The sequence below is a fragment of the Oryza sativa genome, chromosome 2 (assembly GCF_034140825.1).
Source record: "Oryza sativa Japonica Group chromosome 2, ASM3414082v1".
Lineage (NCBI taxonomy): Eukaryota > Viridiplantae > Streptophyta > Magnoliopsida > Poales > Poaceae > Oryza > Oryza sativa.
In genome coordinates this window covers 4,355,041-4,379,283 of record NC_089036.1, presented here as the reverse complement: position 1 = coordinate 4,379,283, position 24,243 = coordinate 4,355,041, and the positions used below count along the sequence as shown (strand labels likewise).

The following is a 24,243-nucleotide window of genomic DNA, read 5'->3' as shown; positions in this document are numbered from 1 at the left end:
TACCTACCCGTTAAGGGTATCTCTCTTTAATACTATCCAGCTAATATTATCGGTGTAGTTATGTCCTTGTTGCCTTATTTAAATCATTATAAAAAGGATTGTGTTCAGTTGTATTGGATATAAGCATGCGACGCACCCATAAATAATAGTGTAACCAAATAGAAAAAAAATATTTTAGTGTTATCAAATTTTAATAAGATAATTAAAGTATGGTTGAGTAGTATTTGGTTTGATATCTTATCAAAATTTGATAGAAATTTTGAGAGTAGGAAGCTAGTTTCGGAATTACCAAAATTTAATTAGTATTTGTTGGTAATATAATGTTATATATGCATGCATGTTTAGTTTGTTGGTTTATAAGAGCAGGTACAATAGCAGACTATAAGTCAGCTATAAACATATTTTAAAGAGATAAAAGAAGAGAGAGAAGAGCAGCGGGCTACAGATTTATAGCCAGCTGCATCACGGACTTCAAGACGTAATGTGAATATGATGGGTGGGACCATATATTAATAGTGTAGTAAGTCTCTATTGTATGAATTGGCTATTACATTGGCTATAGATGATTTGGAGCTAGTAGTTGACTATACTATTAAACTTGCTCTAAGTTTTCGTTATCGCAGCGCAGTAGCTAGCGCATTTGATCAAGGTCGGAAATTTAAAAGGATTGGATTTTGTAACGAAGTGAATAAGCCCATAGTCACTATATAGTGTAATATAGTTCCAAAAAAATATATATGTTTATTTGTGTTTAATATTTTGAGTAACAGTTTATGAGAATCTCAAGGAGCTAACAATTAAACACAGCATCTTACTTCTACCTTGCACTTTATTCTGTAGAATATATAACCACAACTTTTTAGCATCTAAATAAAAAGTTAAACAGTTTAGGAAAGCTTAAAAAAAGCTATAGCTATCAAAATCTCACTAAATATGACTACAATGTCAGATGGCTCAGGCAGCCGGCGAGCTGGTCGACGATATACCGTTGGTGAGCAAGCTAGCTAGCTTAGCTCGCCGACATCGTATGCATGGGTACTCGGTAGATCATTCATGGCGAGACAGCGGTACGCAACGCCCCGGTGCTCACCCACACACGTTTTGACTAGCTAGCATGCATGTTGAATCCTACTTTGTTGACGGCTTGACGTACGCGCATATATGCATGGGTACATGGGGTTGACAGTTGAGACGACCAACATCGACACGTTAATTACTCTCTCTACCCACGTCCCTCCTGCAGCTTATTATGCTTCCCAACCACTGAAGCACTGTTTAGATCCTCTAAAATAACAAAAGTTTTATTATTTTATAGCACCTTTTGCTATTTTGGATCTAAACACTAGTAGCAAAAGTTGGTAATTTGGCATTTGACATTTGCTAATCCATAGTAGCAAATTGTGCCAAAAAGTGTTTCGGGACCACTCCCTCTTTCTTTCTCTCTCTCTCACTTTAGTGCTAAAATGGCAAAACTTTAACATGCATCTAAACACCAACTAGTACTTTTACAATACCAAAACTTTTGCCACCAAAACTTTTGCCATTTGCCATTTAACATTTCAAATGGATCTAAACATGCCCTAAAACGTATACTAGTGGCAAATAGATATTCTCCTCATTTATCTACTATACTATGTTGTGCTAATTAAGACAAAAGAAAACTAAACATGTATTGTGCCACATCGTTCGCAAAACAAGAACCATTGAATCATTTGCATGCGTCGTCTCGCAATCATCCAATAGATATTATACATCGACAGCTATTATTTTTCGTTGATTATGAGGTAACTCAATATTTATACATCACTTACTATCGCTGTGTTTAGTTTCAAAATAATTCTTCAAACTTCTAACTTTTCCATCACATCAAAACTTTCCTACACACAAACTTTCAACTTTTCCGTCACATCATTCCAATTTCAACCAAACTTTTAATTTTAGTGTGAACTAAACACAGCCTATATTAGTTAGTACTCCACTATACTGTTTATAGTGCTTTGACAATGATGTGCTTCTGCCCGGCCTGTGGATTTTTTTCCCGCCGTTTTATACATGTCGTACGTCTAAATAGCTATCACGAAAATTAATTTCTCTTAACAAAACAGATAAATATGTAAGTTAAACTAGAAACACAAAACAACAAATTTGACCGCGAATAACGATTTGCAGTAAAATTTATTTATTTTTGTTTGAATTTGCACGACGAACTAGTAATTACCACAGTTGCATCTTGAACCATTTTTTCACTTTTACACCGAATATACACTTTCACTTTGGGTTATCTCGTTGCCGACGAACTTGCACCAAGTAGATGGCGTTGGAGGATTTCGTCAGGGAGCTCGCCAGTCTCCACAACCAGGGCTTTCCTTGGAAGCCGTTTTTTGTTCTCATATATAGACGATCTGACAGCTGGGCCATTGGTCCAAACCAAACCCAAAAAAATGAGTAAACAAGGCTGGTCAAAAGTGAAAAAAATGTGCAAGAGAGTTCAAGGCGAAACCTTTGGCAAATTAAGAAAACTAATCCAATATGCAGTTAATTTACTCTTTTTGGCGTTTCTACTCTCCAAATTGAATTTGAATCGTTTGTTGAGTGACATATCATATATCGACATGCCTTATTAAAGTTTTCTAGACTTTTTAATGAATTTTTAAACGACATGGGAAAACGAGAAGATAAAGTAGTAGTATGAAAGTGCTCTGTTCGGCTACACCACAATGTACCCCTTATTGCTGCAGCAACAAACACATAGGACTGTTCGAATTGGCTACACTACAATTGAAATAAGTGCAACCGAACATAGTCCTAGAGGGTTCAGATTAATTTTACTAGTCTACCAATAAAGAGCACCGTAGAATTACTCTTTTAGTAGCAGTATAACAAACGGCACATGGAAAGAGCTCCGTGAATGATCCGGCGGCAGGCAGGGAGGCAGAGGCAGACTCAGGGGGCCAGCGAAGAGCCAACTGCTCTCATGCACAAATGCACAACACCTATCTATCACTTCATTCATTGCCGGCCTGTACTTGCAACCTGTGTACTCCTGCAACAATGGCAGCACTAGGACTACACTACTTCTCTCCGTCGTCCTCGCCGTCGTGCCGTTTATTAATTGATTGCTAGTGCTACGACTCCTAACTTTGCAATCAATTCTCGACCCACCGGCGCCCAAACAGGCACCAACCAAACGAAAGCTAAGTTGCTACAGCCGCTGTTTCGGGAGCTGCAGATTCTGATAAGCCGCTTACAATTTAGTATTATCTAGCATGATGGCCCGTACAGATTACGCGACTAGTATTATTATATTTTCTCTCATATAATAGCATATATGTTTTCTCATTATATTATTCAAATATATTAAAATTTTATATTTAAACATAATTTTAAATTTTACAATAACTTTACAAAACTACTAATGTGTCATATTCATATTGTATTTTATATACGTGTTAGTTATTAATTATTTTTAATATCAAATTTTAGTTATTTGTAAATTATATATATTCCTATATGGAATCTAGACTCGTCTTTTAATATTTATTTATTTTAATTCCGAATTTTCTGTAAATTGTATTTCTATATGGACTCTATTCTCTACTTCTAATATTCCTTACTTTTTAATTCCGAATTTCTATTTTTTTCTTAATTGTATTTTGATATGTACTCTATACTTTACTTCTAATATTCATTGTTTTTAATTCCGACTTTCTTTTTTTTTCTTAATTGTATTTCTATATGGACTCTATACTCTACTTCTAATATTCCTTATATTTAATTCCGAATTTCAGTTATTTCCTAATTGTATTTCTATATGGACTCTAGTCTCCTCTTCTAATATTCCTTATTTTCTAATTCCGAATTTCACCTATTTTTAAATTGTATTCCTATATGGACTCTGTTTTTTCTTTTTCTCCGATTAATGTGGGAATTTCTAGGCCATAAGAGTGAACGTGGAGGCTCCTTTTTCTATTCCTTTAATAATATAATAGATTAGCCGACCAATAAAAATAAAAAAAGCTAGGATTTTCAATCTCTAAGTTAGTTCATTTTTATATTCTATACTATATTAATTCTTAGAATTTTTCAATAACATAAACTACATAGGGAGAATGATTTGAGAGCAACTGCCATAAGTTGACCATATCCTCCAACATTTAGCTAAGGTGGCTGTTATTTCTATTGAAGATGAAATTAGGACACGAAAAACAATGAAATTATTAACGTATAATTAATTAAGTTTTAATTATTATAAATTTAGAATAATTTAAAATATTTTTTATATAAAGTTTTCGCACAGAATACACTTAGTTGTTTAAAAAACGTGGTACAAAAATCATGATAAAAATTACTACTATGGCCAAGTTTAGTTCCAAATTTTATTTTCAAACTTCTAACTTTTTCATCACATCAAAACTTTCCTACACACAAACTTCCAACTTTTTTGTCACATCGTTTCAATTTCAACCAAACTTCCAATTTTAACGTTAACTAAGGCTGTATTTAGTTCATGAAATTGAAGAGAAGTTTGGGGAAAGTTGATAGTTTGGAAAAAAAAGTTAGAAGTTTATGTGAATAGAAAAGTTTTAGATGTGATGTGATATGATGGAAAGTTAGAAGTTCAGATAAGTTTTGGTATTACTAAACAGTGCCTAAACGCACCCTATATGATAGGCAGAAAATAAACAGTGTACCACGCATGCATATCACATCATCATATCCGTCCAAAAAGAAGCAGACACAGATCGGGGCCGTCCATTCGACGTGCTACTAGTATGCCGTACAGCTCGTCAACGGCGGCATTTAATTAAGGCTGACGCGTGGCTGTTGCTGCAACATGCACGAATGCAACAGGCCAGCACACTACTGCTGCCTGCCTGAATCCTGAAATCTGTTCTGAGCCCTGAAAAAAATCTGGCACGAGTCATGACGCCGCATGCATGCATTGGATTGGATTGGATTGGATTGGATTGATTGATCGATCATGGTTGCATGATTGGATAGGTCCATATGGCAATTCCGGTATTAATTTTGACAATTTGACCTTTTTAAAAAACTAATTTTACAAATAAACCGCCGTCAAAACTTATTTCAAAAGTGACCCTTTTTTTTAGCGCCAAATCGTGTGACGCTGAACTTACACACTTCAGTGCCACATCATCTAGTGCTGAATGTCGTGCCATCGTGGATGGAAGGCTGAGTCAACGTGCCAACGTACATTCAGCGCCACGCTATTTAGCGCTGAGGTATCTAAATTCAGTGCCACGCTATTTGGCGCTGAACAAAAGGGTCATTTTTGAAATAAGTTTTGGCGGCGGTTTATTTGTAAAATTAGTTTTTGCAAAGAGTCAAATTATCAAAATTAATGGCAATTCAGGCTGGTTATGGTGTGCATGTGTTCAAGGTGGTATGGTGGTGTGAGGGGATAAATTGTTACTATATCAAATTCGTGTCAAGAGTTTTATATGAGAGAAAGGCTACAACATCTCTAGCCAACTATATGGTCTGTTTGGAGGAGTTTCTAGCTGTTGCAGTTTCTCCTATAATCAGAAGCTCCCACAAACAGTCTAGCTTTTAGTCCAGATTCTGAGAAGCTGTAGTTGTAGAATTTAGAAAATGAACTAGAAGCCAGAAACTGGGAAACCCGGCTTTTCCAGATTCTAAGAAGCTGACTACCAACCAGTTGCTTCTTAAAATCTTAAGCTCCCCCAAACAGGCCCATAGTATCCTCATTTTTTCACCTATATTTATACTTATTATTGATCAAAATTTAAATTTTTAAGCTTAAATCTGAAGTTAATTTTGAAATTTTTATCCTTATTTTTAGCCTTTGCTTTCAGATCGTTAAGAACATTGTATATAAAAGTTTTATTCATAAATTATTTTTCATTTGCAAATATGTCTTTTTACTTTTTCCTCCAATACTTCAACAATAAGCTTTATGAGAAAAATAACATGGCTATGCATTAATAGTGTCCATATGTATATGGCTATTATTTTAGTTTCATAATTATTTACGTTTTAATATAATCTTACATGCCAATACATGATTAATTGAGGTAACTATTTCTATTTTACCCGTATTAAATCAACCAAAATATCATACCATACGGACCATTAATGAAGTTGAATAGTCATGCACTACAGTACTCAAAGCATTGATATTGAAAACAACAATACCATTAAGATAGTACTACTCCCTGTGGTTTTATTTATTTGACATTCATTAGTTCATTTTTAAACTACTAACAAATTGCTCCACAGGGAAGGAGAGAGTAATTAACTACACAGGGGCAAATTCGACATAAAACCTTCTCAGAAATGTTCAAACGCCAGGAATTATATATCATCCACAAAACACATTTGCTATAGCTATATTATTCATTTTGGGACTTTGGGACACTTTGGGTGTACTATATATTAAATTGGTTATAAATAACGTGACAAATGTTAGTTATAGCTATCAGTTATCTATACCATCGAAGTTACTCTTGATCTGTGTACTGGTACTACTAGTATTATGTTGTCAAGAACAGGAGGAGAGAAGTATACTCCATCTGCATTTAGTAGCATTGTCTGGCCGGCGCGGCGCAGGTGTCAAAATCTCCCCTAGCTGGTGGTGTGTGTGCATCGGTTTGGCATGCACTTACTAGTTAATGTTTGTGTTTATGGACAGTTAGTTTGCAGTTGCAAAATGGCACATACCGTTCTCAGAGTTGGTCCTCAAAAAGAGGAAAAATGATATTAATGGGAGTAACACATGTACTCCTATCTATCGTCTACCTGATATGCAAACACGCGTTTTAATTTGCATGTTTCCATATTGTAAGAATTTAACGCAATGGACATGGTCAATTATAGCACAGTAATATTTCTAGCTGGACCGGTATACCATTTGCATCTGCCATTACCTACTTGCTCCGACTAGTATAGTAGAAGATATACTAACATTCATCATGAATCATGTATTCAATCCTTTTTTAAAGATAGTGGATAATAATTATACACAGTCAAAATATAAATACCTCTTTGGTTTAGATTATTAAGTGAATTATTGATCCAGATTATTCACTTGATTACAGAGATAAACTAAATATTTTAAGAAAAAAGTAAACTAGGCAAATAGTTAAAAATGACTGGTCTAAAGCAATAGGAGTACGATAGAATATTTTTTTTAAAAAAAAGGGACGTAATTTTCTAAGCGTAAAACAAATGATTCATTAAAAAAACCCGATGAATAAGCTGGAAATTAAGACCACGGCGCGGTAGATCAATAGATGCACCAAATCAGTTTCTTGTACAACCGTTCGGTCTATTACGCAATAGGAGTATATATCTGGTCGTATTTTCCGGAGGATATAGTCATTAATTAATTAGTCCATATATATATAGTACATATTTTATCATCATATTGTTTTAATTAATAATCTAGTTAATTAGCCGTCTCCGGAACAAATACCCTAATTACTGTACCTAGGTGGGGGCCAACCTAATATGGCGCATGTAAGTTTCGTCGTCGTCTCCTACACGCGCGTCGTCCCCTTCTTCTCCTTCTCTCGGATCTCTTCTTATAAGTAGAGAGGGAGACGCAGCGTGTGGCATCCAAAGCTCTCTCTCTCTCTCTCTCATAGCTAGCTAGAGCATGCAGCTACTAGCTAGCAAGCTTAATTAGCAGCCACACATTAGAGTCACAAAGTGAGAGAGAAGGAGGAGCTTCACAAGCTCGATCGAGAGAGCAAACTAAGCAAGCAGCCATGGCTGCTCCTCCTCTCTCGTCGTGGCCATGGGCAAGCCTCGGCTCGTACAAGGCATGCATATAATCTCTCTCTTAAGTCGTCAATTAATCTCTCTTTGTTAGTTTCTTCTTCTTCTTCTTCTTCTTCTACCTTATTAAGCTAATTAACGTGTGCGTGGTTAATTAATGGGAGATGGGTGCAGTATGTGTTGTACGGGGCGGTGGTGTGGAAGGTGGCGGAGGAGTGGAGGCAGCAAGGGGCGGCGCCGGTGGGGTCGTGGTGGCTCCACCTGCTGCTGCTGTTCGCCGCCCGCGGGCTCACCTACCAGTTCTGGTTCTCCTACGGCAACATGCTCTTCTTCACCCGCCGCCGCCGCGTCGTCCCCGACTCCGTCGACTTCCGCCAGGTCGACGCCGAATGGGACTGGTACGCCCTTCGCCGTCTCTCTCTCTATCTATCTCATTCTCCTCCGCCGTAGCTAGCTAGTCGCCGGCCGGTCGCCGACGGCGTGCATTTGTGTCCTATTCATTTTTAGATTGATTTTTTTGAGAGGGAGAAAATATGGCTTTGCATCCAAGGCAAGCAGTGGTCACCAAGCCCAGAGACAGTACTGTACCATCCAGTCATCCACTGTTAGATCAGATCCCAGCTTCAGCCTTCAGAAGAGTTCAGACAGACAGACGCCATGGCTGCTCTCTTATCTAGAATCATCGTAATTACTACTCATATATGTCACCATTTCTACTGCTTAAACCAGCACCAGCAGTAAAATTAAGAATGAATCTGTTTTATGTAGACCTCCCTCCCTCAATCCTAAAATAACTATAAGTATAGTTTTATACTGTCCTTATCTAACGTTTGACCGTTCGTCTTATTTAATTTTTTAATTATTTTTATTTATTAGATGATAAAACATGAATATTACTTTATATGTGACTAATTATTTTATAAAATTTTTAAATAATACGAACGGTTAAATGTTAGAAACGGATATCCACGGCAACACTTATTTTTAGAATGGAGGTAGCAATATGTGTTTTTCTTTTTTTGATGGGATTATTTTGCATATATATGCAGGGATAACTTTCTGCTGCTGCAGACGCTGATAGGGGCAACGTTGGTGGGGAGCCCGGCGGTGGCGCGGCAGCAGCTGCTGCTCCCAAGCCTGAAGCAAGCGTGGGACCCACGCGGGTGGGCCATCGCACTGCTGCTGCATGTGTTGGTCGCTGAGCCGCTCTTTTACTGGGCCCACCGGGCCCTGCACCGGGCCCCACTCTTCAGCCGCTACCACGCCGCTCACCACCACGCCTCGGTCACCACACCCTTGACAGGTACTCTACACCTGTACTCATCATGTACTGTACTCCATACCATACTCCCCAACAAAGTTTAGGAGTATAAAAAGGGAGTGTATTTATTCCTATCTATGAACTGTTTGGTGTACCAAATTTGTTTTGAAAATTCTCGTTGGAACTGTGAACCAGTTTATGTATGATGTTTTGTTGTCTTAATGAGTTGCAGCAGATATTTTGAAACTTAATGTTGGTTTTGGGATAGATTTTGAAGTGTTTTATTTGTCGTAGTTTGTTTTTTCTAGCATTGACTTTTAAACAATAAACAATAAAAATATAAAATGTTATGCATAGATTATTCTTTTTTCTGCTTCATTCATACTCCCTCCGTATTTTAATGTGTGACGCCGTTGACTTTTCGACTAACGTTTGACCATTCATTTTATTCAAAATTTTCGTGCAAATATGAAAATATTTATATCATGCTTAAATAACATTTGATGATGAATCTAGTCACAATAAAATAAATGACAATTGCATAAATTTTTTTTAATAAGACGAATGGTCAAACGTTGGATAAAAAGTCAACTGCGTCATACATTAAAATATGGAGCTAGTATTTCTACATTGATTAACCCATCAGAGTGGTACAATTTATGAAGATTAAATTAATCGAGACTAGCCTGAAATTTTAATTTTAAAACGTAATTATGAAGTTGATTTTAAGTTTTTTTAATCGTGATCCATATTTTAGCAAGATTTTTTTATATATATTTTAGCATTGTAGATATAAATATTTTATCTATAATTTATTTTTAATTATACGTCTCATACGGTTATACGGTTATAGCGTTGTAGGAGTACAATTTTGACTGGCTGATGATAAGCTTTTCCTGTGTTACGTTGGTCTGCAGCTGGATTTGGGACGCCACTGGAGAGCCTGCTGCTGACGGTGGTGATAGGGGTCCCACTCGCAGGGGCCTTTCTGATGGGGGTAGGGTCCGTGGGCCTGGTCTATGGACACGTCCTTTTGTTTGACTTCTTGAGGTCCATGGGCTACAGTAACGTGGAGGTGATATCCCCTAGGGTCTTCCAGGCTGTTCCTCTTCTCAGATACCTCATCTACACCCCTACGTGAGTGCAAAAATAAAATAATAGTATAATGTATTTGTTTTCTGATAAATACTTCTCTATTCATAACTTTTGGTAAATTGGATTGAAAATTATTTTAGTTGACCACCGATATCTTGTAAATCGTTTGATTCAATTAATGGGAACTATATGCTTATATTTTTTAATAGCTACCAGTTTATTTTTAAAATAGGAGTGATCGGACTAAAACAATGCAAGGTCAAAATTATCAAGTATTGTAAAATGGAGAAAATAAGTAAATTATTTTTGTCTAAGACAGTTAGTTAAATAAATAAATAACTACTTTATAAGGTTGAGATACAAGTAGTACTAATTATGCTGCACTTCATTGTATGGACCGTGCTGCTATCTGCTTAATTGCATCTGTCATTTGGTCACTATCCTAGTGTTGTTAGCTGTACTGCTAATTGGTTGTTAGAGAAAAGTTGATTAATTAGTCGGTGTTGTATGAAGAGGTGATACAAGTAATTAAAATCGATTTGATTGTTCTAATGCATTATGCATATGGATTTAATTGCGCAGGTACCTGAGCCTGCACCACAGGGAGAAGGACTCAAACTTCTGCCTGTTCATGCCTATTTTTGATCTCCTGGGGGGCACCCTCAACCACAAGTCATGGGAGCTGCAAAAGGAGGTCTACTTAGGTAGGGTGCACGCCTAATTAGTGCATTTTATTATGCCTTTTGCTTCAAGAAACAAGAATTATATTCAGTCAGTGTGCTACAAGACCCATAAGAAACATTAACATTTGGAATTGATTCCTGCAAAATTCCCAAGCCCCAAAAATCTTGAAGATTTTTTACAATTAAAACAAAGAGATTTGGAGGGAGAGACATTGCTCCAGACATTAACATTTAGAATTAATTCATGCAAAATTCCCAAGCCCCAAAAATCTTGAATATTTTTACAATAAAAAAACTTTTTTAAAGAAGAAATTATGAGCGTGCGGGGATTGAACACATGACCTCAAGGGTTGAAATCACACATCTATTATCATTTCACTATCGAGAGCTTGACGGTTTTATAATAATATTATTTCGCGAAAAATGGCAATTGTTGATGTAGGCAAGAACGATCAGGCGCCGGACTTCGTGTTCCTGGCACACGTGGTGGACATCATGGCGTCGATGCACGTGCCGTTCGTGCTCCGGTCGTGCAGCTCGACGCCGTTCGCCAACCACTTCGTCCTCCTCCCGTTTTGGCCGGTCGCCTTCGGCTTCATGCTGCTCATGTGGTGCTGCTCCAAGACCTTCCTCGTCAGCTCCTACCGCCTCCGCGGCAACCTCCACCAGATGTGGACTGTCCCCCGATATGGGTTTCAGGTATAATCACAATAACCCCCCCCCCCCCCCCTCTCTCTTCTCGCCTAGCTTAATTCCAGAATAATTTAAAATTATATCATATCTCATGTCGGTATAACATGAGACAATATTTTAGAATTAGTATGTGATCTCACCGTAAATTTTTCACCCCGTCACATCGAACGTCTAAAGACATGCATGAAGTATTAAATATATGCTTAAAAAATAACTAATTGCATAAATTGCGACTAATTTGCAAGACAGATCATTTAAGCCTAATTGCTCCATGATTTGATAATGTGGTGCTACAGTAAATATGTGCTAATGACAGATTAATTAGGCTTAATAAATTTGTCTCGTAGTTTACTGACGGATTTTGTAATTATTTTTTTTATTAGTGCCCGAACACCCCATACGACACACTATATAATACCCGATGTGACACACCAAAACTTTACACCCATGAATTTAAACACTCTCGTACTGACTGTATCGAGAGGACAACTGAGATATCATGGATGGATCATAGGTTGTCCATCAATTAATTGGTAGAGGTGTTGTGGTACCATACTATTCAATGGCACCTCTCTCGCAAGTACTTGTACAGTACAGTAGTGACAACAGTGGTTAATGTGTGGCTTTAACTTTGCAGTCCCTATAGAAAACTGCATGTGATTCGGTTTTGTGTAGGCCATCTGAACTTGTGAATTGATTCTGACATTGGCGCCATGTATGCAAATTCACAGTACTTCATACCGGCGGCGAAGAAAGGCATCAACGAGCAGATCGAGCTGGCCATCCTGCGTGCAGATCGGATGGGCGTCAAGGTGCTCAGCCTCGCCGCTCTCAATAAGGTCAGTTGTTTTACAAAAGATCTGGTTCGTTTCAGCTTTTTTTTTCGATTATTATCACGAATTATTTATTTATTTATTTATTCATGTCACCAAGAATACATTTTTTAAATATTTATTTATTAAAACATTTAATTTATGTATATAATCATATAGATAATCCGTTACAATAATAGTCCAATAATTTATGTATATTTAATATTTGCTACCTGTACATGTCTTGTCTCTTCCATGCCTCAACTTTTTTTTCCTTTTCCTTTATCACTTTCTTGCAATGACACAGACACGTACATGTCTCTTTCTTTGATCATAATGTGCCGTGTTATGCATATAGTTGAGCAGTATTGGATATACAGCATGTATAATAAGATACTTGTCCATTAACTAGTACAGTATCACTGCTGATGATTCAGTAGGGGTGTTCTGTTTTTCCTCATCTTTCTTCAACTTTCTCCCTGTCATTTTCAAAAGAAAAAAAAGGAAAAAAAAGAGAGTATGTGATGTTCATGTCAGTCTCTTTGCTGTTCATGTGTCGCCCATACAGTTGGGCAGCATTGGTTATCTAGCACAGACTACCGGAACCAATTCATCATCATTTATGATGGGCATGTGAAATCCTTAACTGATTCAACGTTGAAATGGCGGCGAAGATGGAAATGCGACCGTGACGCGTGTAATCGGAGTAGATGCAGCGGTGGCTAGCTCATAACTAAAAAATCTGCGTTCATTGTTCAGACAGTTAAAAAGTTCAGGAATTTCATCTGATCAGCACTGTAAACAGAATCTTTAGGCTAGCAATCTAGCATTACTCAAAAATCAAAATGCAGTGCAACGATCTGATCTTAACTGAAACTCTTTGAATCTTCTTATGTTTTGGTTTGGTTTCTTGTTTCTGTCAGAACGAGGCACTGAATGGAGGTGGCACGCTGTTCGTGAACAAGCACCCGGAGCTGAGGGTGAGGGTGGTGCACGGCAACACCCTGACGGCGGCCGTGATCCTCAACGAGATCCCCAGCAACGTCAAGGACGTCTTCCTCACCGGCGCCACCTCCAAGCTCGGCAGAGCCATCGCCCTCTACCTCTGCAGAAAAAAGATCAGAGTCCTGGTTCGTGCTCTGCTGCCTGTCTGAACTCTGAACTGAACCCCAAAAAAGGAGAAAAAAAACTCTGTGTTAATTCACAGCATGATTAGATGAGTATGTTAAACAAGAGGATGATTGCAAGACTGGGATTGATGGTTCTGTGTGCTAATCTTTTTTGGTTTTAGATGTTGACATTGTCGTCGGAGAGGTTTCTGAAGATTCAGAGGGAAGCACCGGCAGAGTTCCAGCAGTACCTCGTGCAGGTCACCAAGTACCAGCCTGCACAAAACTGCAAGGTAATTCACTCGCTGGAATTTCAATAAGTTTCAGTAATTCAAGGCTGTGTCCATGATGTGATTGTCCACATTTTCTTTCATCAGGTTTTATCCACCAACCAGTTAACCTATAAAACATAGACTTTTGTCAGAGTCATATTGTCCCGCTGACCAATTAACCCAGAAAAAGTTACATTTTTTGTCTCAGTTGTATGCACCGACCAGATCACCAAAAGTTTACTTTAGTGTTTATTTTGGGTCTAGCTATATTTATGGCGCCAAGTTGTATGCACTAGCTAGTTCGACGGAAAAGCTTAGGGTAATTTTACCATCTAAGAAGGTACCCGAAAGTTACCGTATTTTCTGATGTAAAATTTAGTACTTCCGAATACTAGGTATCTCAAGATAGTAAATTTTTTTAATGTAAGATTTAAGTATCCCGGGTTACTTTTTCAAATACCGTAAAATTTATCAGAAGCTAAAGTTGGATGGATGGCATTGTTGCAGACGTGGCTGGTGGGGAAGTGGCTGTCGCCGAGGGAGCAGAGGTGGGCGCCGGCGGGGACACACTTCCACCAGTTCGTGGTGCCGCCGATCATCGGGTTCCGGCGAGACTGCACCTACGGCAAGCTCGCCGCCATGAGGCTCCCCAAGGACGTCCAGGGCCTCGGCTACTGCGAGGTACTTCCTCCGTTTCATATTACAGTCACTTTAAACCTTTTTTTATAACAAAACTCTTTTTAGATTCGACTAAATTTATAGAAAAATTTTGTCCATTATTATTATTATTATTATTATTATTATTATTATTATTATTATTATTATTATATTCTTCTTCTCCGAGTTCGCTGACATGGTCGGCCGGCGATCGCCGGGAAACATATGTGTGCAGTACACGATGGAACGCGGGGTGGTGCACGCGTGCCACGCCGGCGGCGTGGTGCACTTCCTGGAAGGGTGGGAGCACCACGAGGTGGGCGCCATCGACGTCGACCGGATCGACGTCGTCTGGAAGGCGGCGCTCAAGCACGGCCTCACGCCGGCGTGACCGCCGCCGCCGGAGGCCAGCGGCGAAGCCAACGAGAACGGCCGGCGATCTTGTGGGATTTGGTGTGCTGTAAGATAGAAGAAATGTACGAGAAAAAAACGATTTGCCGTGGGATTTAAATTAATTAAAATTTAATCAAACTCCCTATAGCATCTCTTGGTTTGGAAATAGTCGAGTCATCTCTTGTGGCAGACGGATGGTGGCAAATTCCCCTATTGCTTCTGGCCATCTTTGAAATTAGGAATATAGGCCCCGTTTGGCACAGCTCTAGCTCTCAACTCCAACTTACCTAGAGCCGGAGTTGTGCCAAACGGTATAGATCCACCTTTTTTTGAGTGGAGTTGGCAGAGCTACTCCTAGAAAATAAACTACGGGGGTGGAGCTAGGTTTTCGCGCTCCACATCTCCACTCCACCCCAAAAAACCCAATAATATAGTAAAACACACAACTCGTGGTCTTCTTTGCCGCGCAATAATCATTTCAATTTCCATAGGAGCTGTGAAAAAAAATGTCAAACAGGACCCGAAAAGAATTGGGCAATGGTAGATTGACCATTGTTAAAATACAGTGAATTGTACGTTCTTCCTCGGCCGCTTAAACTTTGCGTTTAAATTGGTTGGCACATACAGCTTAATCTTGCCACTTCAGAGTTCAGACATCACATGATCAAGAAATGAAAAGCCCACTCTAGAATGGCCCATGATCGACACAATCAAAATTAGTTGGAATAAGTTCACTTTAGGTCCCTCTATTTGTCGCCCAGTCTGATTTTCGTCCCTGAACCGCAAAACCGGGTATGACCCATCCCCTAAATTACGAAAACCGGACAAACGAGGTCCCTTAGCGGTTTTGAGGGTGGTTTTGGCTAACGTGGCACCTATGTGGCCATTTTGACTCGGTCTTCATCTGATGTGGCACTGACATGGCGCTTACGTGGCAATCCGATACAGAAAAATAATAAAACCCGTGGGCCCCACATGTCAGTCTCATAGAAAAAATAATAAAAAGGTGGGACCCACGTGGGCCCCACATGTCAGTCCAACTCATCCCTCCTCTTCTTCCTCATCTCTCCCCATCTCCCCTCTCTCCATCTCTCTCTCCTCTCCTCTCTCTCCAAGCGACGGTGGCCGCTCCTCTCCCTCCCACCTGCGGGTCGCCGCACGCCGCTCCCTCCCACTGGTCCCCGTGCGCTGCCGCTCCTCTCCCACCCTCCCACCGGCCGCCGACGCTCGCGCACCACCGCTCCTCTCCCTCCCTCCCGTCAGCCGGCGTGCGCTGCCTCATCTCCTGCCGGCCGCCCCGACGAGCTCGCCTCCTCCCTCGCGGCGACGGACAGCGCATGGCCGGCGGCGGGCGACGGCGCGCGAGGCGCCTGGGGTGGCGGCGGCCATATCTCTCTTGCGCAAGCGCTCCCCTTGTCGGCCATATCACCGACACCCTCCCCTCGTCGGAGCTCCGCAAGTGCCATGGCGGCTCCGCTGCTTCTGGTGGTGGTGGTGGTGGTGGTGAGGACGAGAAGCTCCACTTGCTCCGCCGCCTCCTCGCGCGGCCCGACGTCACCATCGACCCCACGCGTCTCGCGCGCCGCCGCGCGCGCCGTCGCCCGCCGCGCGCGCCGTCGCCCGCCGCGCGCGCCGTCGCCCGCCGCTGGCCATGCGCTGTCCGTCGCCGCTCCGCCCGCCCCGTGGCCTGCTGCCGCCGCCGCCGCTCCGCTGCAAGGACGAGGGAGAGCCGAGAGAAAGAAGAGGAAGAGCCAAGAGTGGAGAAGGAGAGGGGAGGGGAGCCGGCGAACTCAGCTTGGGGGGCGGCGGGAGCGGCGTCGTCAGCGTCGCTCCGCCCACCGCCCGCCGCCGCTCCATTTCGTCCCACTGCCACTCCGCTTCCTCCCGTCGCCCACCACCCGCCGTCGCTCCATTCACCGCTGGCCGCCGCGCCGCTTCGCTCCGTCGCCGCACCGCCCATCGTCGCTCCGCTTCCTCCCACCGGCCGCCGCGCCGCTTCGCTCCGTCGCCACTCCGCTCTGTCGTCGCTCCGCCCGTCACCCCCTCGGCGCCACCGCTCGCCCTTTTCTCCTGGCAGTGTAGGGGGAGAGAGAGGGGGATAGAGAGGAGGCTGACATGTAGGACCACATGGCCCCACCTTTTTTTAATTATTTTTTGTGTAGCTGACATATGGGTCCCACTATTTTTATTATTTTTTCGAGATAAAATTGCCACGTAATAGCCACGTCAATGCCACGTGGGACGAAGACCTAGTCAAAGGAGCCACGTAGACGCCACGTCGGTCAAAACTGCCCTCCATACTGCCGAGGGACTTTGTTTGCCCGGTTTCGTAAGTTGGGGGACGGGTCGTACCCGGTTTTGTGGTCAAGGGACGAAAATCGGACTGACCGACAAATAGAGGGACCTAAAGTGAACTTATTCCAAATTAGTTGGGCTTCTGGTGATGCCAAACACCCAGCCCAAATTCAGTTCAGTACAACAAGTTTCCATGTGAGTCTCACTGTAGCAAGGAGACCTGCAGAGCTGTTGCTGCAGTTCAGGGACAGCACCAAAATCATTTTGCCTTTTTCCTCTGTCACAGGCAAATGCCCATATCTGCCTACCACTGACAGAGAGCTAGGGACAGGTTACAGGCATGGCTGCATGGATTGGACACCAAGATCCAGCATCCACATAATGTTTGATTCTGAATTACACATTCTCCCCTGCATTGAGTGTTTGAGATCTCTGTATCTGTATAGATTTAACAATTTTCTTTGCCCCTAGGGATCATAGCTTCCCCTCTAATTCAATGAAATAGCACAAGCTCGTGCTGGTTCCCTTAAAAACAAAAGTGTTTGAGATCTCTCAGTTCTACACTTTTTTTTTTTGCGAGGAAGTTCTACACATTGCTGTTGATACTACAAGCTTGCAACAACTATGGTATGAAATGCGGTTCCTTAATTGTTGTGAAATGCGGTTCGCGTGTAAATGGCAGGTGGTTCAGGCATAACTGAAACATGGTTTAAAGAAACACAGTTTCAGAGTTTTTGTGGACTGAAATTAACATCTGAAGTTAGTTAATTCTTCAGAAGTATTGGGCTGAAGATTAGCTTAGAACACAGTTTCAGACTTTCAGGTGTACAAGAACATGAAGTTAGTTAATTCTTCAGAAGTATTGGGCTGAAGATTAGCTTAGAACATAATTTCAGACTTTCAGGTATACAAGGGCAGTAATTTCAGTACTATCTCTCTGCATTATAATTAATCAATTTCACTTTTACTTCTGGTACAAAAGTGGCTACTACAATTAGTACCACCAACTTACAAATTTCCTCTCATTCATCTTTGAACAGTACGAATCTTGATTACTCTCCACCACTCTTCCACTTCTATTTCTCCGGGCACTTCTGCACTTGCTTATCAAGTGTGATCAGGGACATAAATCTGATCACCCTCTTGGATATTTCTCCAATATCTGCAACACATCTTGCTCCTCTTTTCAGAATCACATCCTACTATCTAGCATGGGTTCTCCGTTTCACCAGAGATCTGAACCGTCCGTTCCTTCAATTGTGCAAGCCCACCTGCATGATGAACAAGGACAAGTCACAAAAACAACCCAATACAAAATACCAACAAAAAGAGTCAAAACAATTTCAAGAACATCAAGAAGATCTAGCTGCAAAAAAATTCAGCAATCAAACAAACCTGAAGAAGAAGAAGACGCACTGGATCTCCGCGCCACGGCGGCTCTCGAGACGCGGCGGAGCACGTCGACCTGGGCGTGCAGATGAACGACGTAATCCATGGCCTCGTGCAGCAGCGAGATCTCGTCGGCGATGAGCTCGCCTCCGGGTATCATCCTCCTCAGCACCTTGTCCCTCTTCTTCACCAGTCTCCTCGCAACCTCACTACTACTACTCATCAATGGCGTCCTCCTCCTCACGATGCTCTTGCACCTCCTCCTCACCTTCCCTTGCATCATCTTGCATGGAAATGTAGTTCTCGGCATCGACGATGACGATGAAGATGAAGATGAAGATGAAGAAGACGATGATGATGATGCCAAGATGGCATGTGGCCACCGTGCTGCTCCGGCGATGCCGGTGCGGGCGGTGGCCATGGCGATGTCGGCGGAGGACTTGATGGCACGCTTCCTCTCACTCAGGGTCGACATGGCGGCCTTGTTTTTGCTGGAGCTTTTGAGGCTCGAGAGGAGGTTCTTGAGGAAGCTTTGCTTGAAGGTGGCCATGGTGGTGGTGCTAGGGCCTCTCATGGTGGCTTCTGGTGAGGAGAGAAGCTAAGAAATGGAGATGACTCCTCTAGGCTCTAGCTAAGCTAGGTTGGCAGAGGTAGCCATGGACACCATGGTTGCTGCTTATATATGTGCGTCCATGGAGAGAATGGAGAAATGGCGCCATGTGGTGTGAGCTAGCTAGCATGCAATTGCCACCGTTTTTGTGGTCCTCTAAATTACATCTTTTCTTTCTCCTTTTCTGCTCATGACACATGCTACATTGTGGTACGATTGAATATTTGGACACCCCCATTTTAATTAATCAGTTTCAAATCAATCAATCAATTAATTAATTAAAACAGTTAAATGGCCAAAAATCAAGATAGTGCACGGTGCAACAGCTAGCTAAGCTAGGCATGGTAGCTGATAATTAAATGATAAACATGTGCAGTAGTAGCTACCTAGTAGTTGATCATGCTTGGAGAATACAAGGTATATATATCTTTTCCATTTTTCTAGTGCAAGTTATGTACTCACATGACGAAAATACGTACAATGACAAGTACAAGTGTGCACAAATGCATGTACTTAATTAATTAATTGTTAATATATAGATTTTTTTTCTATGACACACTAGCTACAGTATCTGACAGTATTTTGGTTGAATGATCCAGATAGGAGAGGGTCCCAATTAAGCTGAGAGAGAGAGAATTAGAATAGGGGCAAAGCAAGACGCACATGGCGGCACATGTAGCGTCGCCTCCCGAGTTGGCAACCTTGTGGAGTTATGAAGCGAACGTAGGTGTGTTGGCATGCATCTTGTGTGTGTGAGTGTGTGCTGTCTTTGCTTCACAGGCGGTTTGTAGACTTGCTATGCAGGCATCGAAATCGGGGAAACTATTCTAAACTTCCGAGATGTTCTCTTGTTATTTGCATGTCACTCAAATAGTTATGAGAGAATTTGGAAAATTTTAAAAAGATGTATCAATATGTGATATATCACTTCACAAATATGTTACGTAAAATTCAACTTCTACATATCGCAATTTTAAAAAAAACAAATTTGACTATGAATATGCGTTAACTAGCTGTAGTAGTTTAATTTGTTTTTTTCGTTACGACATGTAGAAGTTGATTTTTAAGTTACATGTTTATACTTTATCTAAAAAGTTTGATACCTCCCAAGTACCTAAAATTTCGCATTTAACAATGTTCAAACAAGGAGTGTCTGACTATCTTGAAACAGTTTCACCCTAGTTAATTATGATGGTTTCGCATTGAGGATTAATTTTCTGGCAAACAAAATTGTGATAACTTAATTTCAGACAACGAGCCAGGATTAAAACGCAAATATTCGGAAAGGACCTAATATCAAATAATTAGAAGGGGTGATGCTTTGAATCCAGGTAGACTAGCCCACCACCTTGTGAAGCTAGCTGGAAAACCCCTGGACGTAATTCAATATCTATAACGATCGAATTACCCATATATATATATAATTCCTTGCATCTGAACAATTAATTAAGTACCTAAATTTGCAATATATAGCATGATAAATTGATCACTACCAGAAAACCAACTTTTGCCTACCGTTCTTCAATACATGAGTACATGACCAGCTTGGCTTGGCCTAGCCAAGCTAGCTTTTTGTGTGTTTTAGCCGGTAGTAGTGTACATGCTTTGAGAAAGAGGAGAGGATCAGCTGTGTGACCTACCTAGCTAGCTCACATGACGGCCACATGGGTTTCCTCTCCAAACTCGGAGCGAGCACATGACCCTTTTTCCAATCACCTCCTACCTCGATCACTTGATCGATCGTGCAATAGCTGTGCTTGCATGGTAGTAGCTAGTACCATGTTGACATACTATATATCCTTGGACTTGCACCATTTCGACATTCAGGTGCAGTTCTCATTAACAAATATCGTGTTTTGATATCGTCATCAGTACGTTTAGATCTTCTATGATGTTCTTCTTTATAACAAGTGCGCTCATCTCAATATATATGAAATCTCTGAATTAATGCCTCCCAGTTCATGCAAGGTCAGCTTGTTCTTCTGATGAATCTTGATGTGCTGATCATGCAGCAATTGCCACTGCAAATTGATGATGTGCAGCATGCAGCATATGGGGTCTTGCAGTTGCAGGCATTATGGAGCATGCACCCATGTGATGTGATATATTGTGATGTGAGCTAAGGTTTTAATACGGCTACTGGAGAGAGAGATATCTGTCCTGATGTCGATCACATGAGAGAACCGAGCCAAGCAAATCGCAACAAAATACTCCCTCATTCCCTAAATATTTGACGCCGTTGACTTTTCTAAACATGTTTGACCGTTCGTCTTATTCAAAAACTTTTATGAAATGTGTAAAACTATATGTATACATAATAGTATATATAATAATAAATCAAATGATATGAAAAGAATTAATAATTACTTAATTTTTTTTCAATAAGACGAACGGTCAAATATTTTTTAAAAAGTCAACGGCGTCAAACATTTTGGGATGAAGGGAGTAGTTTAATGAGATCGTTGGATACATCATACATGCAGTGATCAACTGATCATACATTATCACCATCAATGCAAACTCTGAACATAATGGTACTCGTGTTCAATCAGAAAACGCGGTTGTACTAAAATTGCGAGATAATTTCCAGAACGACGTTTCTAAAGAAAGAGTCATTCTGATTTCAGCATTCAAAGTATTTTGTCCGACAAAGAGTTTAGAGTAAATAGTATTCCTCTTAATTAAATCTATAGTTTTGTGATATTTGATTTTAAATTTATAGCTTTGTGATAACTTTAGTGTCAATTCTATAATTTTGTGATAGTTTTGGCAAAGTATCCGTAGTTTTGTGAAATTTACTTTAAGAGTTCTTTTGGAGCTTGTTACCTTTTTAATGGGCTCCAGCAGACAAAACAACCGCGCCTAAATTAGCACGCCTGAGAATTACAGTACTGATCTATTTTAGATTTGCGAAAACTCAAGTCTTTGTGAGACGAAGGGAATAAACAAAACGACATATAACTATGACAGGCGGAAGAAGCAGCAGCAGCAGCAGCAATAGCAGTAGCAGAGAGATTTCTGAATCTCTGGTCGATTTGTGAACAAGCTTCCGGCAAGACTGAAACTGTAGGAGCACACTGAAGCAGTGAGGGATCTGGCGTGTTTGTTTGTCTCCCCTGAAACATGGATGGTTTGTCTGCCTAGCTACTACTCCTTCCTACCCAATTCCATTCCATTCTACACAAGCATTCAGCTTAGCTATGGCGATCTTGGGACTTGTAACCACTGGATTTATGGTCAGACCTGATTGAGTCGATTGTCTTGTAGCTCCTGCCTGCATTTGCTGATTTGCATTTGCTGCATTACGCATGATCCCGGCAAACGTTGCTCATCGGTCACTGTCAGTTCGATCACCGTGTTTGCTTCTGTTTCTTTGTGGTTTTTGTTTTTGGCTCAAAGGGGATGGATGGATGGATGAGATTCGTCGGATTGGAAGATCTGACAGTGGAGAGAGCAGTGAGGCTCTCTTCGACGATCTCTTTCATGCGTACAAGGCCGAAGGTTGGAAACTGGGGTGCTGATGGGCTGCGTCCGCGAAGGGAGGCGGCCCATGTTTGCAGCCTGCAAAGCTCCCCTGAAAGGTTGGCCCAGATTGAAGAAGGTACAAAATAAAGAGATTATGTTGTTCTTTCTTTCTTGTTGCTGATCATTGACTAAATATTGCTTGCTTTTCTTTGGATTATGCTTCAGAACTTTTTGCCAAAAAAAGTGGGTATATTTCCAAGTCTCCCATGGCTCCTGTGTCCAAGCTTAATCCCTAAAAAAACTTGTATGTATCAGGAGATATCGTTTTACTAGCACTAGGAGCTGGAACATAGTTTTTCTAATCTTGATTAATCTATATATATTCTATATAGTTGAAACAAAAACTTGGCATATATTAAGTCACATTATCTATAAAATAGTAGCCATTGAATATCTCTCATACTTCGATCGCAACTATCCATTTGTTATATACATGTACAACCCACCATAATACCTAAAAAAACTAATACCCATTAGATCTCTCGTCTTTGATACATATTCATTCAATTGTCATGTTGAATTACAGTTTCAAATCAACAATTGTAGAACAAATATAGTCCATTTAGATATCACGAGAATACACGGTTTATATATTATATTCTTTGAGTTTTTCTTTGAAGTATTTTTAAATTTCCCACTGTAATGTGCGGGGTATCCACTACTAGTTTCTTTGGTTTTTTTAATTTGGATGTGAGCTGTGGTATGCTGAATTTGGTGGGTAGCTGATTGCAATCAACTAATCAAGTCTAGTTTTGGCCAAGTACTTAAGTTGGAGTTTCTTGTAACCCAGTTTTGCTGTAACGTTACCGGTCAGCTGTGCACATGTATTGCAGTATGATCGATCTATTGATAAACCTGTTGGGAGTTTCCTATTGCTTTTAGACAAATGATTATTGTATGATTTTAGAAACTTCAGTACTTTAGTATAGTATATTATCTGGTACCCTAAATATCTGGTGGAATTGTGCCATCTACTATCCAGTTAGATAAGCTTTTTATGCACTTGGCTGTGCATTTTAAATTCTTATTTTTTGGTTTAGCATGTTTGTTATTCCCTCCGTCCCATAATATAATGGATTTTGAGTTTTTGCTTGCACTGTTTAACCACTCGTCTTATTAAAAAAATTGTGCAAATATAAAAAATGAAAAGTTGTGCTTAAAGTACTTTGGATAATAAAGTAAGTCAAAAAAATAAATAATAATTCTAAATTTTTTTTAATAAGACGAGTAGTCAAACAGTGCAAATAGAAACTCAAAATCTCTTACGTTATGGGACGGAGGAAGTACTTACTAGCTACTTGCTAGCGTACATTTCAAATAAAGGGTCACATCCTGTTCGGGATCACCCGAGAAAAAAAAAAGGCAAACCGAATGTATTCGGTTAATGGATTCAGCTTAAAATTATTATAATTTAGATAGCTGAAAGTAAGCTGAAACAAACAGATAGCTTATTATGATATATTACTATAAGCCAGATTACTGTAATTTGGTAATCCAATCTAAAGGTGCATTTTTTTAGATTATTGGGTGGCTAACAGCTAACAATTTATTCTATATCGACTTATTATAATCTAGGCAAAATTGGTTATATAGCATCGAAAGTTCACGTTTTTGGTTTATAGCACCGAAAGTTACCGGTTCACTTTAATAGCACCCAAGGTTCACCATGTTTCCATTTTTAACACTTC

General features: G+C 40.4%; 2 protein-coding genes across 2 annotated transcripts; one reads left to right on the top strand and one right to left on the bottom strand.

The window, feature by feature from the left end:
- The first annotated feature begins 7,597 nt into the window (after positions 1-7,597).
- Positions 7,598-14,902, top strand: LOC4328496 (very-long-chain aldehyde decarbonylase GL1-2-like). The gene is made up of 11 exons (XM_015767728.3): positions 7,598-7,805; positions 7,936-8,159; positions 8,811-9,064; positions 9,940-10,159; positions 10,700-10,821; positions 11,243-11,499; positions 12,225-12,332; positions 13,229-13,435; positions 13,597-13,707; positions 14,194-14,367; positions 14,579-14,902. The coding sequence occupies exons 1-11, from the start codon at positions 7,752-7,754 to the stop codon at positions 14,732-14,734; spliced, it is 1,887 nt and encodes a 628-aa protein (XP_015623214.1). The 5' UTR covers positions 7,598-7,751; the 3' UTR covers positions 14,735-14,902.
- A 3,050-nt stretch (positions 14,903-17,952) lies between these two features.
- On the bottom strand, positions 17,953-19,110 carry LOC4328495 (transcription factor IBH1-like 1). Its single transcript, XM_015767727.3, has 2 exons — positions 18,427-19,110; positions 17,953-18,302 (listed from the first exon to the last, which is right to left on the bottom strand). The coding sequence occupies exons 1-2, from the start codon at positions 18,992-18,994 to the stop codon at positions 18,238-18,240; spliced, it is 633 nt and encodes a 210-aa protein (XP_015623213.1). The 5' UTR covers positions 18,995-19,110; the 3' UTR covers positions 17,953-18,237.
- Positions 19,111-24,243: the final 5,133 nt, after the last annotated feature.

Bases quoted from the DNA above. Each gene is read 5' to 3' on its own strand.
- LOC4328496 (XM_015767728.3), top strand. From the start codon at position 7,752: ATGGCTGCTCCTCCTCTCTCGTCGTGGCCATGGGCAAGCCTCGGCTCG. The intron at 9,065-9,939 runs GTACTCTACACC...GTTGGTCTGCAG, and splicing joins GGTCACCACACCCTTGACAG to CTGGATTTGGGACGCCACTG. The intron at 10,160-10,699 runs GTGAGTGCAAAA...TTAATTGCGCAG, and splicing joins TACCTCATCTACACCCCTAC to GTACCTGAGCCTGCACCACA.
- LOC4328495 (XM_015767727.3), bottom strand. From the start codon at position 18,994: ATGAGAGGCCCTAGCACCACCACCATGGCCACCTTCAAGCAAAGCTTC. The intron at 18,303-18,426 runs GTTTGTTTGATT...TTCATCATGCAG, and splicing joins TGCGTCTTCTTCTTCTTCAG to GTGGGCTTGCACAATTGAAG.